Source organism: Lepidochelys olivacea (assembly GCF_965140295.1).
Source record: "Lepidochelys olivacea isolate rLepOli2 genome assembly, chromosome: 3".
Classification (NCBI taxonomy): domain Eukaryota; kingdom Metazoa; phylum Chordata; order Testudines; family Cheloniidae; genus Lepidochelys; species Lepidochelys olivacea.
Window position 1 is genome coordinate 150378314 of NC_140413.1, and position 14674 is coordinate 150392987.

Sequence of the window (14674 nt, forward strand, 5' to 3'; positions counted from 1 at the left end):
CAATGATCAGTTCATCCAAGTTTTCATTTTCAATCCTTCCTACTTCCTTTCCTGCTGGGGGCAGGGGAGGGGACAAGACAACCCCCACCCAGTCAGTGCTGCATCTTGTCCGGCAGAGCGGGTCTCTCCAGTTTAGCCTGACTCCTTTCCTGCCTGGGGAAGGGGCCATGGTAGGAAAACTGTGGCCTGCCCAGAAAGCGGGCCACGCTCCCTAACGGGACAGTCAATAAAGGAGTGAAGCAGGAGACACAGCCCCTTCCCCTCTGGCTTTTCTCAGCTCGCTCCAGCCACAGCAGATGCTTCCGTGGGGAATCAGAGCTGAGGGGACAATCCCCCCAAAATGCAGCCCTGGGACACAGCTGGGAATTAGACACATTATTGAGCCAAACTGTTCGTCTAAACACTGGATATAAAGTTTGGCATTTCCCTCAGAAAAGTGCTGCAACAGGGAGGCCTGGCTGAGCCACCAGCTGCTGTAAAAGCAGAAAAAAATGGAGGGAACTTCAGGGGATGGGGCGTTTCCCTGCTGCCAGGGACTGAGTGGTCTGGTTCTGCCCCCAAGTTGTAAGTAGGCTGAAGAACCCATTGTAACAGATCTGTGAACCTTAGCATGAATCATAGAATAGAATATCAGGGTTGGAAGGGACCTCAGGAGGTCATCTAGTCCAACCCCCTGCTCAAAGCAGGGCTGATCCCCAATTAAATCATCCCAGCCAGGGCTTTGTCAAGCCTGACCTTAAAAACTTCTAAGGAAGGAGATTCCACCACCTCCCTAGGTAATGCATTCCAGTGTTTCACCACCCTCCTAGTGAAAAAGAATGACAATTTAGAGTATAAAGGTCAATAGTTCTCTTGCATAAGCTGTTGACTTGTGGGGTCCAGAAGGGAATCCCCAGACACATGGTCAGTTGTATTGTAGGGTGTAATGGGGCATCCACCCACTCTGGCATGCAAGGGAGGGCCCTAGAGAAGCTGCACAAGAAGCAGCCAATAGTAGAAGAGCTATGAGGAACAGCCAATCAGAGCTCAGCAGGGCAGTATAAGACTGTGACCTGTCGGGAGGGCTGTGTCATGAAGATGATGCCGTGGACCTTGGAGTGATGGGGGTCTGGGAGCAGAAGTAACAGCGGGTAAAGGATTACCAGAAATAGGCATACCAACCTGTGCAGCTAATCATCAAGACAACCAGAAGACGGCACCAGCATGGTAAGTGAAGCCCTGTCACATAGGGCAATATATCTTGCTCTGAAGTGCCAAGTGTAGGCCACTACCAGGGGCAGTTGAATTAGATGGACAACTGATCTTATCCAGTGTATTAGCAGGACACATTCTGGAACAGATGTTCTGGTGTCGTGTGGCACGTGGGTGGAAACTGGAATAGGTGGATTCAGATTGTGACATAGCTGTCCTACATCTTATAAACTAGGTGTGGCTTTCAGGACCGGAAAAATCTTTTGGATTAACTTAATATTATCCCTGCAGGATACTGCACCTAGGATATAACATCATACAGTTTGCTTTGTTACATCTTGGTGCGACACCACAATGCAAATATCTAACAAAATGTCATGTCTGTGGACATAGGACAATAATTTCAAAGAGGTTAGAACTTAAATCAACCTCTGCCATTTTTGGTAACTGTAAAGACTCTTTGTCTTGCTTTTAGGATACTTAAAATCCAGAGGTCAAATAGTTTTCATGATTAGTTACTATGTTATTGCTGGCTTTGGGATGTGTGGTCGAGACCAGATTCTAGTTACTGCTGCTTTCTGTTTGAGATGGCCCAAAACACACTTTGGATTCTAAACACAGCTGAACTTTGCAGAGGTACTAACCCAGGCCCATAATCTGTGGATCAGCCCTATCTCTATCTGAACCTGGTTGTCTGTCCCTAATTTTAATATGCATCTATGACATATACTGTGCTTCTTCAGAAACTGACTACCAAGCCTTGAAACAAGCCGCTAAACAGTTTTATATTTATTATAATAATACTTGGTCCTTCTATAGCCCCTTTTATTTAAGAATCTTAAAGTGCTTTGTGGCATTAACTCTCACCTGGTGCGGTAGGTCACTTTCATCCCCTTTTCAAAGAGATGGGAAGTGACTTAGTCACACCAAGCTGTGACCCAAACCCTGGGAGTCTTGACTCTCCTACTCCCTTGCTCTCACCACTATACCATATTTTCTCAGCCTAGCCTTAGAGATGAAAGCCGGAAAGCACTCTTGTAAACCTATTATTCCACTAGAGCTGCTGAGTCCAGGGAACAGACTGTGTGGCCTGTCACAGAGCTGCCCTTAGCCAATTCCAGCATGCACCATGAAAGGAGAACCACTTTTCCCACTTTCACACTATATAAATAAAAAAAGGAATCAAAACACCACTTTTTTGGCAGCAGATTGGTTTGTTCCCATCTCTTTTTCTCTCTCCCATATTGCAGCACTGCTAGCAAAGCTCATTTCTGGGCTGTTCGTCACAATACGGAACTATATGGGTAAAAAAAAAAAGAAAAAAGAAACAGAGAAACAGGTTCTGACATCTAATCAGATCTGCCGTATTGATTTTGCAACTTTAGCTTTGGAACAAATCAGCAAAACAACCATATTATCACCCAGAATTCACTCTCCCCTGTGTTAGCTGGTTCAAAAGGAGCTCACACAAACAAACACCCCCCCCCCCACCCTGAGTGGATTCTCAGATGGAAGGAGCAGGCTCGGCGGGAGGGAGGGGGGGAACACGCTCATCATAGAGGCTTCAGAAGCCACACGATTCCCATTTCCAACAAGATTAGAATTCCAGAGCAAGCCACAAAACTAATGAGCTGCCCGCACTGGAGAACAGCATTTCAATTAACCAGAGCAAGCCCCTGCTGGGGCACCCGGCTCTTTCCACAAAAAAGGGAGCTGGATAAACAGATGGGTTGTTTGTTTAGCTGGGAGGCAGGGGTGACTCTGGGCCTTGCTCCACTTTCACTAAAAACAAACCTCAACAACTGGAATTTCATGCTGGTAAAGGGAGCCAGATGGACAGCACCGGAGACTGAAGTCCACTGCTTAGGCACAAAATGGACAGGCAGGCAGTGGCATTGCAAACTTCTGCCATGCTGCTCTGCCTCGGAGAAACCAAGCTGTGAGTGGGACTGGTGAGTTCAGTCCCTGTGACCCATTCAGTATTTGGCCAAGACTGCAGTCTTGAAGAAGTGGAGGGGGTGGGGTTAATTTCTAGGATCATGCATGGCTTCCAGTGGAATTTGGGTCAAACCCGAATCCAAATAAAATTCACTGTTGCTTGTCCTTACGTGGAGCTGATGGGAGATGCCGACAGCAAGAAACTGAATGTGTGTGTCTGCTCAGCTTCGTCCAGGTTATTGGAGTAGGTTTCACCCCTTCTCGAGCCATGACAGAGGGAGGATGGGGGAAGAGGGGTTGGTGTTTGATGAATGACTATGCTAAGCACTTAGGCGCTTTAGTCACAGCCCATGGATGGTGCAGGCTAGTGCAAATTAACATTCTCTCCACAAATCCCATGCTTGCTACATCATCAAGAGGACTTCACAGGAGTTCAGTACTGAATCTTTCCTGATGAGACTAGCTCTATGGTCAGGGTTACCACCCTGGCCTCAGCCCTCCAACTCACTCAATATTATTCAGCACAGTCTTCACTTTAATCTGGAAAGTGAAAGGAGCTAGGCTTGGATTCTCCTTATCTGAATTCCACCCAGTGCAGCACTTGACTGATGAAGATACTATTACTAAGAGGGGAGCACAGATTATCCCAGACCCCTACCTGCTCCACACATCAGAACATTGCCAATACCTTCTAAACACTCCAGTCTGGGATTCGAACAGCCTCACTCGTCTGCCGAGGGAGGTATCACTGAGCAACAAGGCATCTAAATAGAATGGCATGACATGGGCACCAGCAAGGATGGCAGTACAGGGCAACATCCCTATCACCACTCAGTACCCTCCTGCTGCCTGTTTATGTGGGTGTGTATATATATTATAGGTAGGGTTGATAGCATGGTCCATTATTAATATTACCTGAACTTTCCTATTTTCAGTTGCTTGCAACTTTGCCAAACTTTAACAAAGTAAGTTGAAATTTTCCATACCAGTGCCCTGCCTCAGGCTGATTTTGGTGGGGGGGAGGGAGGGGAGGAAGGGGGAGGGGAAATTGAATTCCAGCCAAAATGGATCTGCCACATCCAAGAACCAGGCTTGGAATAATACATTGTTTTGCCCATGTTAAGTTCTGGCAACCTCTCTTTGAGAAGCTTTAGCACCCCCTATGCTTTGGAGCAGGGACTTCAAATTTGGCCTTTTCAAATCAAAGATGTGCCTTCCACTATCCCCATGAAAATCTGCCCAAATTTGGCCAAGATATAAGCCTGGGTCGGGGGAGGGGTCACAGTCTGCACATGCTCAGTAAAGACAGAGTTTTGGCAGCTACATTTCCTGAAGATTCCATCTGCACCGTGCATGTTCATTGCAGGTCTTAGTAGGACTTTTCCTGCAGCTGCAGCTCTGGGCGGCTGCGGGCCATACCAGGTCCAGGCATCTGAACAAAGAAAGCAGGGAGCCTCTATCTCATCTGCTCTCAGTGGTCCCCCTGCTAGGCCCAGGCAATCTGGAGGAGCAAACTGTCTGATTCCAATGCAGAGTAAATAAGAGCTGGATCTGGGAGGGCAGGGGAGAACATTAGGACAAGAGGACAGGGTGGGGGCGGAATTTGGGACTAGAGGCTGGTGGGGGCAAGAGGGAAAACTGGAAGATGAGATGGGGAGACTGGGACTGGCTGGGCAAGGGGACTGGGAGCCAGCAGGTTGGGGAAAACAGATACTGGCTGAGGAACCAGGATCGCGAAGGGACTGGCTAAGCAAGGAGACTGGGACTGAGAATTAGTAGGGTTGAGGGGAAGAATTAAAGGGTGAGGCATACAGATCTGACAAGGTTCTACGGTTTTGGGGGAGAGCTGGGACTGGCTGGGCAAGGGGACAGGGATGAGGGGTGGAGATTGGAACTGGCTAGGAGAGGACAATGGGGACTGGGACAAGGAGTGGAAGAGATAGGACTGGTACAGAAATAGGTTGAATAGGATGGAGCAGAAGGGTGTCATGGAGGGAATGGGGAAGAGGAGTCTGTGTTCAGTCGAGCACACTCGCTTCCACAGAACTCAAGATTCCGGAGTCTCACCATTCCTCTGCTGTCAACAAATATCTGTGAAACCCTCTGGCAATGTTCACTATCCTCCTCTCGTGCTGGTCCACAGAGAGGATGATAACCTACTACTGCTATCAGTTATTCTATTAGCTCATGTGGCAAAGGCCTGTATGGTGGATCTAAAGGTTAAAACCCCGCTGATGACCCATGTGAGTGTCAATATGATGCCACACGATGGAATTTCTTCTCCCCGCCCTTTTTTTAAAAGGTTTCTCTTTTAAAAGCTAGGAAATTACACACACAAAAAGCGAGGTTAAAAGAACAGTATTAAGGTCGCAAAGTCAAGCACTCAAAATTTGAAAATGCCAGAATTAAGACTGCCTGTGCAAGCTTAATTTGACCCTCTTGTCCACATGGGTTATACTACAGTCTTTAATTACACGACCACATGCTTCCCCTCCCCCCGCACAGGATCCCTGCCTCATTCAGTGTGCAGAACAGACAGTGCTCACTTGATGAGTAACTATTCAAGGTTTTGTTTTCTCCTCGTTGTTCAGCGTGTGGTCCCAGACCTTATTTACTGCACACTATTCAGACCCTGCTCTGAAGACAAATTTCCTCATTGGTTTTCCTATGGGGCTCATCACTGTAGTAACCAAGTGCTTCACAGATATGAATGAATTTATTTTCACAACACCACTGTGAGGCAAGTGGGTGGCATTAACCCCATTTTAGAGAGGGAACTGGGTCAGCAAGATTAAGGACAAAAGTATTCACTAATTTTGGGTGCCCAAATTGAGACACCTAGGACCTGATTTTCAGGAGTACTTAGCATTATATAGCAGTTTATATGTTCAAATCGCAATTCCCATTGACTTCAGCTGCAGCTGTGCATGTTCAGCACTTTTGCAAACCACACCACAAGATGTCAAGTCAGGCACCTGGAAAATGAGGAACAAACCATTAGTGACCCCTCTGAAAAGTCTGGTTTAAGTGACTTGACTAGCATCACATAGTAACCCTGTGGCAGAGCCAGGGATAGAATCCAGTTCTCCAGAGCAGCATTCAACTGTCTTAATCATAAGACGATCCTTTCTCTTCTTGCAGTCCCCTGCCTCGTTCACGATGCATGTTCCAACTTCTGCATGAAAGGACGCAGGGGACCTACCTACAACAGTTTCCCTCATTACACAACCCTGATTCATCCCCAGAACAGGTCCATCCTGAATGGGGCGCGAAGGGTCCTATAGAAAAAGTAATATATGATCATGTAATTAAAGTCTGTATCATAATGCAGATGTACAAGAGGGCTGAATCAAGGTTGAACAGGCAGCCTTAATTCTGGCATTTCCTAGCTTCTGAGCGCTTGTCTTTGCAACCCTAATAATGGTCTTTTAATGTAATTTTTGTGGGGGTAACATATATGCACACACACACACACACACAGGCAAGTGCTACGTTAACAAGTGAGGTAACCCAACCAACAGTGGATCAACAGGCCCCCACGGTTGGCTGGCATATGTTGTTGGTTGGCTAGCATGTCTCCTCGTGTGTGGACGTCAGGTAAATAAACCCTTCAAAGTCCACAAGATGAAACACACTCAATCCAAAAAAGAGACGTCAACCCTATTGGAGAACAGCGCCATAAGCATCACCTGCCCAGACTTTAGCAAGATGCCAGTGCATGCTGGCACAGAGGTAGGAGCTACAGAATCATGCGGTTATACTCACACTGCACGTTGAGCTGTACCAAGGCTTCCCGGGGTCTGATGTTAAAGCCATTGTACCTGGCTGTCTGACACTTATAGGTCCCGCTCATTTCTCGGCTAACACTCTCCAGGCGCAGCTTCCCATCGTAAGTCTCCACTGTCATGGCACCTGAGGGCATGGGGACCTCCTTGTCTACCCGGGACCAGATGATGGGTGGCTTGGGCTTCCCTCGAACCTCGCACTGCAGCTCGGCCCTGGAGCCCTCCCGAACGGTGATGGTGGACTGGCCTTTGGGGACACTGATGGTTGGAGGCACTAAAAAGAAGATAAAAAGGGACTGTTTGTCAAGGTAACATCCTTCCAGCAGAGCATGAGGGAAATCTTTGAAGGATGGTTGCACTTGTGGGGAAGGATGTTATATTGGCAGCTCTGGAGACTGCAGCCCTCCAATCAAAAATGGCATTGGTAGTGCCAGAGCAAAGCTCCCCATGCTCTGCCCCAGCCAATGTCAGCCATCCCTTGGAGGTTCCACCTCTAGGTGGAGAGTAGTGTTTCATCCCCATGGCCTCTGAGTGTGCCAGCACCAACAAAAAGTGCCAGCTGTGACAGGACACCTCAACTCACTTCACGTACATCAGTGAACTACTATCAAACACGTTCAGTCACTATCAGCCTAAAGCAGGCTAGAACCGATAATCTAGAGCTGGAAGATTCCACATCCTAGTCTCAATCTTTTTAGCCATTTAATTCCCCATCTGTACCCAGAAGCGGGAGGCCAAATCCAATCTCTTTATACGGGCTGGATTGGAGACAGTGGCCTACAGGCGCATGCTTCATGTATTCCACTCCCAGCCTCCATAGACATGTTTCATATATTCCACTCCCAGCCTCCAGGGCCACCTCAATTCAAACTGGCCACTATTTCTCAATTTACCCTCTGCCCACGAGAGAGAGCACTGGGACGGTTTTCACACACAAACAACACATAACTGTATTAAGAGCATATTTAAGATGGCTCTGGCATCAGTCTCCTTTGGTAGTGACCTCTCTATGCAACAGAGAAGTTGAGTTTTCAATTTACAGGTCCCCTGTGCGCCATGGAATCTCATCAGATGCTCTCCTGTTTGGTGTGAAGAGAGCACTGCCCCCCCCGCTAGTCAGCACCGCCAGCAGATGCTCACCTGGCGAGAGGCAATTTTCACCACAGGGAAAAACTGCAAATTGTATTTGGAAATTTTTTTTAATTAAAGCCCTCTCTTCTGAGCCTCCCACTGGAGACTGCCATCTCAGCGAATGGGGGCCTTTTTTGCTGGGTGGCAGCAGATGGCCAGGGAATGCAGAGCAGTTCCACCTTGCTGCTTAAATACCATGGCTCTGGGGAAACACTCAACGGATTCAAGCCAAACACGAAGTGGGGGAGGGTCTTTATTGCTCCTTAAATGCACATAGAGGGCCGGATACCCCAACGTGAACAACCCCCCACATTACCCAGTGTGTGCAGGACAGGGGGGATTCAGCCTGAAGGGAGGCAGGTGATGGTGATGGTGCTTGCCCTCACTTGGCGTTCTGGCTGGGGACAGCAGCTTTACTTTCCCTGGCTCCAGAGGAGCTCAGCTGGCAGTGACTATCGATGGGATTCCTCAATCAGCCTCACCATGTTCTCTTCCCAGTCAACTCCCATGTGCTCTGCTGGCCCTTTCTGCTCCTGCTGGTGGAAGCGGGGTTGTAGCAACTTTGGGCCACCACAGCCAGCTTCTTGTAGATTTTTTAACTCTTGAGCTGGTGCCTACATATGGGCCAGCAGATATTGTCCAGCCCTTGTAGTGGGGAAAGACTCTATGATCATACAGACCTTTGCCATTTTACTCCTATAACCTTATAGCTATTACATTGTAAAGGAGCAGACTCCCCCCTGCGGTGCCTCCTGCTGGTCATTGGGGAAATTAGCTCTTATCAGCATAGAGCGCCCTCTGCAGGCCAGTGATCTGCACAGCTCTGGCCCCCATGTCCCTCACAGACCCTGGTGCCCCTTTCTCTGGGTTCTGCCCCCTGGCAGCACCCCCACATTCTGCCTCTGGGTCTCCCCTTCCTGGGGCACCCCCAACCCACTATCCCCACCTTGCCTCAGTCTGGGCTACTGCCAGTCATCACCACGCCCCCACTCCCTGGGGCAGACTACAGTGTAAAGGCCACTCATCATAGGCAAGGGGGTTCGGACCTGCTGTCTTCCTCTGCCTCCCAGTACCTCTATGGGCCTTGGACCAGGCCCTACAGCCTGGAGAGTTGCCAGCCTGGAGTGCCCCGCTCAGCCTGCTCCTTCCCCAGCCCTGCTTCACTCCCAGTACCCTGGCTGGCAGGCCCTGCTCTCTCCCAACCTGGAGAGAGACTCCTTGGGCCGCTGTCTCACAGCCTTTTTATACGGACAGCTGAGGCCTGATTGGAGCGTGGCCCAGCTGCAGCTGCTTTCCCAGTCAGCCATCCCCAGCCACAGCCCTCTCCAGGGCTGCTTTTAACCCCTTCTATTTTAGGAGCAGGGTAGCCACCCCGCTACACACATTCTATTAGCTATTGGGGGTTGGTTTTTTTGGAGAAGTATTCTCTAAACTCCACTGCTACAGCCAGATCTGGCTTACATTCCCAGCTCTGTCACTAACTCACCATGGGATCTGAAGCAAGTCATGTCGTTTTGTGCCTCAGTTTCCCCAACTGTAAAAAGAAGAGGAGCAGCATTCCCCTGCCTTCCAGGGCTGTTAGGAGGATGAATTAATTAAATTCTTTGATGCTGAAACGCCCAGTACACAGTAAGTGCTCAGTATCTCATTATCACAAAGCATCAGGGGGCATTCTCTTTGGAGCAGATTGCTAAGGATTTTTGCGGAGTAGGGAGGTTGTCAGAAAAACAAGAGCCAATTCCAACACTTTCTGCTAAGGGCACAGACAAGGCAGGGAATCAGATCGGTCAAGGACAGGATTCAGACCAGCCAAAACTGGTTAACATCACTATGAAAAAGGAAACTTTCTGGAGCAGTTTGGAAAAATCAGGGCAGATTCTGTAGCCAGTTGACTTCCCTCAGGCTCTCTCACCATTTAGCTACAGGTAGGTACAGCGTTGCTCTCAGTCACACTTGAGCAATCCCAGGGAAGGCAGTGGGACTGCACGGGTGTATCTGAAAACAGAATCTGACCTGATGTTTTGCTAGCACAACCGAAAGAGTCTTATCTGTACGTTCCAGCTCTAAAGAAATGACTGACAGATTTGGGGCTCCCACTGAAACCAATAAGAAAGTTTTGCCATGGACTCTACTGGGAGAAGGGAAAGAGGGTGAGATTTATAGTGTCTGGGGTCCTGCAGAAAATATTCAAGAGATGTCCTGAGGATTAGAGTTAGGACACTAAACATTAAAGCTGTTTATGGGGTGAAGGTTTATGAGACCCATCACACAGCTTCCACTGTACACTCCCATGGACACAAGCCAGGTCCTTCCATCTCAGTCTCTGGAAAAATATCAGAGGGAGTGTCTCTCCTAAGCCATGCAAAGAGGTGAAAGACCACTACCTCCTTCCCCACAACCACCAGCGTTGGGACATTTGGTAAAATCCCATTCCCTCGCTGTTCCTTCATGATAAGTCCTTGGCCAGGGCTTCTTCAAAACCATCTCCTTCCGAGGTTGGTTTGGGCTGCAATCTGGGCCTTCCCAATCCATAATCAGACATCCTCAGTCATGTTGTGTCTTAGGTCACTAGAAGCCTGAAACTAACCCATTGAGACTCTATATTAAAGGAAGGAACTAGCTACTTTAGAACACAACTATCCCAGCTGGGTCACTGGCCACTCACGAGACATGCCCACAGCATCCAGCCCAGCACACACAGGCTCCCGCATAAAATGTGGCATGCTGGGGCTGCTCTCTTTGGTTTAGTCCAGCCTCCTCATCAGGAACACGAGAGGGATCATCTCAGGATACTACAAGTCACACAGCATAGCTGTCATCCCAAATGGAAGGAACAAGAGCTCTTACACTTGAAATCAAGGCTCATTTGAGGGCCTTCAAGAGCTCAGGCTGGAAAGAATATGTTGGTTTCATGATTCTAATCCATATTATGACCCCCAACCCGACTCCCTCAAAGCCCCAGGCCTCTATGGAGGAGGCTCACCTGTTTCTGAAGAGATGTTCACCTCAACACTGAGGTCAGGAATGGGGGCCCCCTGGAAGGACGCAATGCACAGATATGTGCCATAATCACTGAAGCGCAGGTCAATGATCTCCAGGCTGCTGGTCACTGGTGGGAGCTCAGGGTCATTCCTAGAAACAAGCAGTCGGTCCGAGACCCTGGCTGGTTTCCCATTCTTGTACCAGAAGTAGACGACCTTCTCTTGGGGGACGGCATCCACGTGGCACGAGAGCTTCAGGTCCTGCCCTAGCTGGATGCTCTCACTCTCTTTGATCACGTCAGGGGTGATCTGGAAGGTGGCGTTCTTCATGGCTGGGATGAACACAGGTGCAAAGCCAGTTAGTGAAGACAAAATGCCCTGTGCCCAAAGGGGATTCCCGTGTGAGATATCTACCCTTTGTCCGATGGGAGGCAATGGCTCCACACGCTCTGGGCAAAGGGATGCCCCAGGCCTATGCCCAAATGAGATCCCCATGTGAAGCAATGGCCCCACGCCCCCACGGCCTGCTGTGGTGTTGCATGTCAGGACCAGGAAGCATCAGCAGAGCTGTGAAAGGACAGGACTGGAATAATCATGGGTGCTGAGAGTCAGGAGTGAGGTGCATCAGCAGAGCTGTAGGTGGGGAAGCTTGCACAGTGCCTTCTCCAGTCAGTGCTACCAGTCCCTTGCTGGAGTAGCACATTCACCCCTATTTAAATGAACAATGATGTGTGCTGGTAACCCAGAGTCTCGCCCTAAAAGTGCATGCAGTGGAAGGACGTACATCGCACCAGCAGATTCACTGTCTTCTTGGCTGGGTTCCCCACATTGTTGATGGCCGTGCAATTGTAGTAGCCTGAATCTTCCATGCGGATCCCCCAGATGGTGAGGTTACCCTCTTGAATAAGGCTGTTGTGAGGCATAGGGCTGGGTGAATGAGACCAGACCACCTCAGGCAGTGGGTCGCCACCTGTCAGGGAGCACTGCATAGTGACATTATCTCCTGGGTTCACCACCAGGGTCTCATTGACAGACAGCTTCAGAGTGGGTGGAGCTGGAAGAGAAAAATGGGAACACTAGTGAGCTCTGAGGAGACTCACACCAGCCTGGGCTTCGCTCAGTTCTATCTGAATGGAGAGACTCTCAGTTTGTTCTTGAGAAAGAGTGGACCAGGCTGGGTGAGTGTGGGCTGGACATGAGTTCATTAAAAACACGATGTGTATGAATCTAGGACCCCATCAACACTGCATCTCTAACCAAGTCAGGGGACCAGGCCATAACAGGGTTAAAAGGCATAGCGTAGACAGGACCTCACGGAGACCCAAAACTGAGGACACATCAGGGGGTGTGACTGCAGCTGGGGTAGACATACCCGAACTAGCTTGAATCTAGCTAGCTCATGGTCCCAGAGCAGAGAAGCTGCAGCAGTGCATGCTTCAGCATGGGCTAGCTCCATGAATAATTACCCAGAGTTCCAGTGGACTGAAGCACGCACTGCCCAGCTTCCCTGCTCCAGGACTGAGCTAGTGAGATTAACAACTTGCTTGGGTATGTCTACATGAGCTGCAATGACACCTTGTGATTGCAGCGTAGACCCTGAACAGTCCAAGCTTTAGGAGTGTGGTTAGGTCCCATCTACACTGAACATTGTAACAGCATGTTAACTAGGTGCTCTGGCTCTGTTATAGATGTAGGGCCCAATTCTCCACTCCAAATCAGAACAGTAGTATTTTACACCCATTTTGCATAAGTACAATTGGCAACACAGAAGCAGTGGAGAATCTGGACCTAAGGCTTGTTGATTTTTGCTCCCAGTTCAAGTAACTGTGACTTCAGAGGGACATTACCAGCCAAGAAGACAAAGAAATGGGGAATCAGTGCCAAGTTTATTTTCACAACAACAACATCAAAATCCCCAGCACACAGGTTAATTTATTTTGCTCTTTCTGTATCAGTTTCCCCAGTCTTTAAATGGGGCCTGCAGACGCTGAGATGGAATAAAAGCTCAGCTACTTGCATTGTGGCTCCTATCTAAGCTTCTGCATACCCCCTGCTGAAAATGTTGTGTAAGTCACTGCAAATATCTCTATGCCGCCTACAGAAACAGCACACCGGAGACTGAGTGGAAGTAGCGGTGGTGGGGAAAGATATGAAAATAAGAGATTCATTGAAATAGGTCATATTAGCCTTGAGGCAAGCACTCAACCTTCCCTCTGATTGCTATGGGCCTGCCAGCTCAGCCCCAAGGGATGGAAGAACAGAACTTGTCCGGATCATGAGTTCCCAAACTGTGGTACATGTGCCACCGGTGGTACAGGAGCTTGTTGAAAGTGGTATGCTGTAAAAGGGTGGTCTGTCCCCTTTAAAGGGGAGTGGGTCCCAGGACCAGCCAAGCCCTGTTTCACAATGTGGCCCCTTTAAGGAAGCAGGTATTCAAGGGAGCAGCAGAATGGGCGCAGGTGTTAAGGAAGCAGCTTAAGAGATTAGCAAAAAGAAAAAGAGGACTTGTGACACCTTAGAGACTAACAAATTTATTTGAGCATAAGCTTTAGTGAGCTACAGGTGACTCCCAGGAGTAGTAGAGGGCAGAAAGCCTAGACAGAAGAATTGCAGGGGAGCGCTGAGTTAAGAGGGGTTTCAGAGTAGCAGCCGTGTTAGTCTGTATTCGCAAAAAGAAAAGGAGTACTTGTGGCACCTTAGAGACTAACACATTTATTTGAGCACAAGCATAACATGCATCCGATAAAGTGAGCTGTAGCTCACCAAAGCTTATGCTCAAATAAATTTGTTAGTCTCTAAGGTGCCACAAGTCCTCCTTTTCTTTTTGAGTTAAGAGAGGCTCACCAGAATGAGAACCAGAAGGGAGATTGGTGGACTGGGAAAGCCTGCCTAAATTAGAACCCAGCCCTAAGGAGGAGGGCTGCGGGGAGGCCTGAAGCAAGGGGAAGAAGTGTATGAGTCCAAGGACCAAGGGAGGCTCTGTGGAATGAGGCTGGAATCTGGATACTGGTGGGCTGGAGAAGCCTGCTTGAATCATGGCACAGCCCCATGAAGGAAGGCTGTGTTGTTCCTTACAAAGGGAGCAAGAGTTGCGTCCAGGGACCAGAGAAGGAGGAAATCTGTGTGAAAGGTTCTTCAGAGAGGCCAAAGGCTGCAGTGAGACTGGCAGAGTTCCCTGGTTCAGGAGGAACTGAAGGGGAGCTGGGAACCTGAAGCATTGGAACCAGTGAATTGGAGCTGGAGCTGCCTGGTATCCAGGTGAGGTTCAGGGACCTATTGTCAATAGAAGACGACACCTTTGTATTATCTTCCACAATAATCCAAGTAAGAATTAGCAGAAACTTTGAATTTAAATGAGACAAATTAAAACGTGAAGCCACCAGCTTTGTTTAGCAGCATACCAAAATATATCAAGTCATTTGACAAATGTTTTGTGTTACTTAGATTACAAGGAAGACATAATAATTGATTATTCTTTTTTATTCACGGTCTAAAAACCTGAGATGTTTAAAAAAATGCTGTAATCTAACATTTCAGACTTCTGTAGGAATCTATTTTACTATGACTCTAGAAACGCTTATGCCTATTAAGGCCTAAAAGAAGTGGGCACTAAAAGAAGAAATTTGCTCGTGATATTTCAAATATCAC

The 14674-nt window shown here is 48.5% G+C and overlaps 1 protein-coding gene across 1 annotated transcript in view; it reads right to left on the reverse strand.

Moving 5' to 3' along the window:
* Positions 1-14674, reverse strand: part of MDGA1 (MAM domain containing glycosylphosphatidylinositol anchor 1) — a 196065-nt gene that overhangs the window by 97227 nt on the left and 84164 nt on the right. Inside the window, 3 exon segments of the mRNA XM_084622912.1 lie at positions 6895-7188; positions 11029-11358; positions 11811-12080. Of these exon segments, the coding sequence (XP_084479038.1) occupies positions 6895-7188; positions 11029-11358; positions 11811-12080 (894 nt within the window).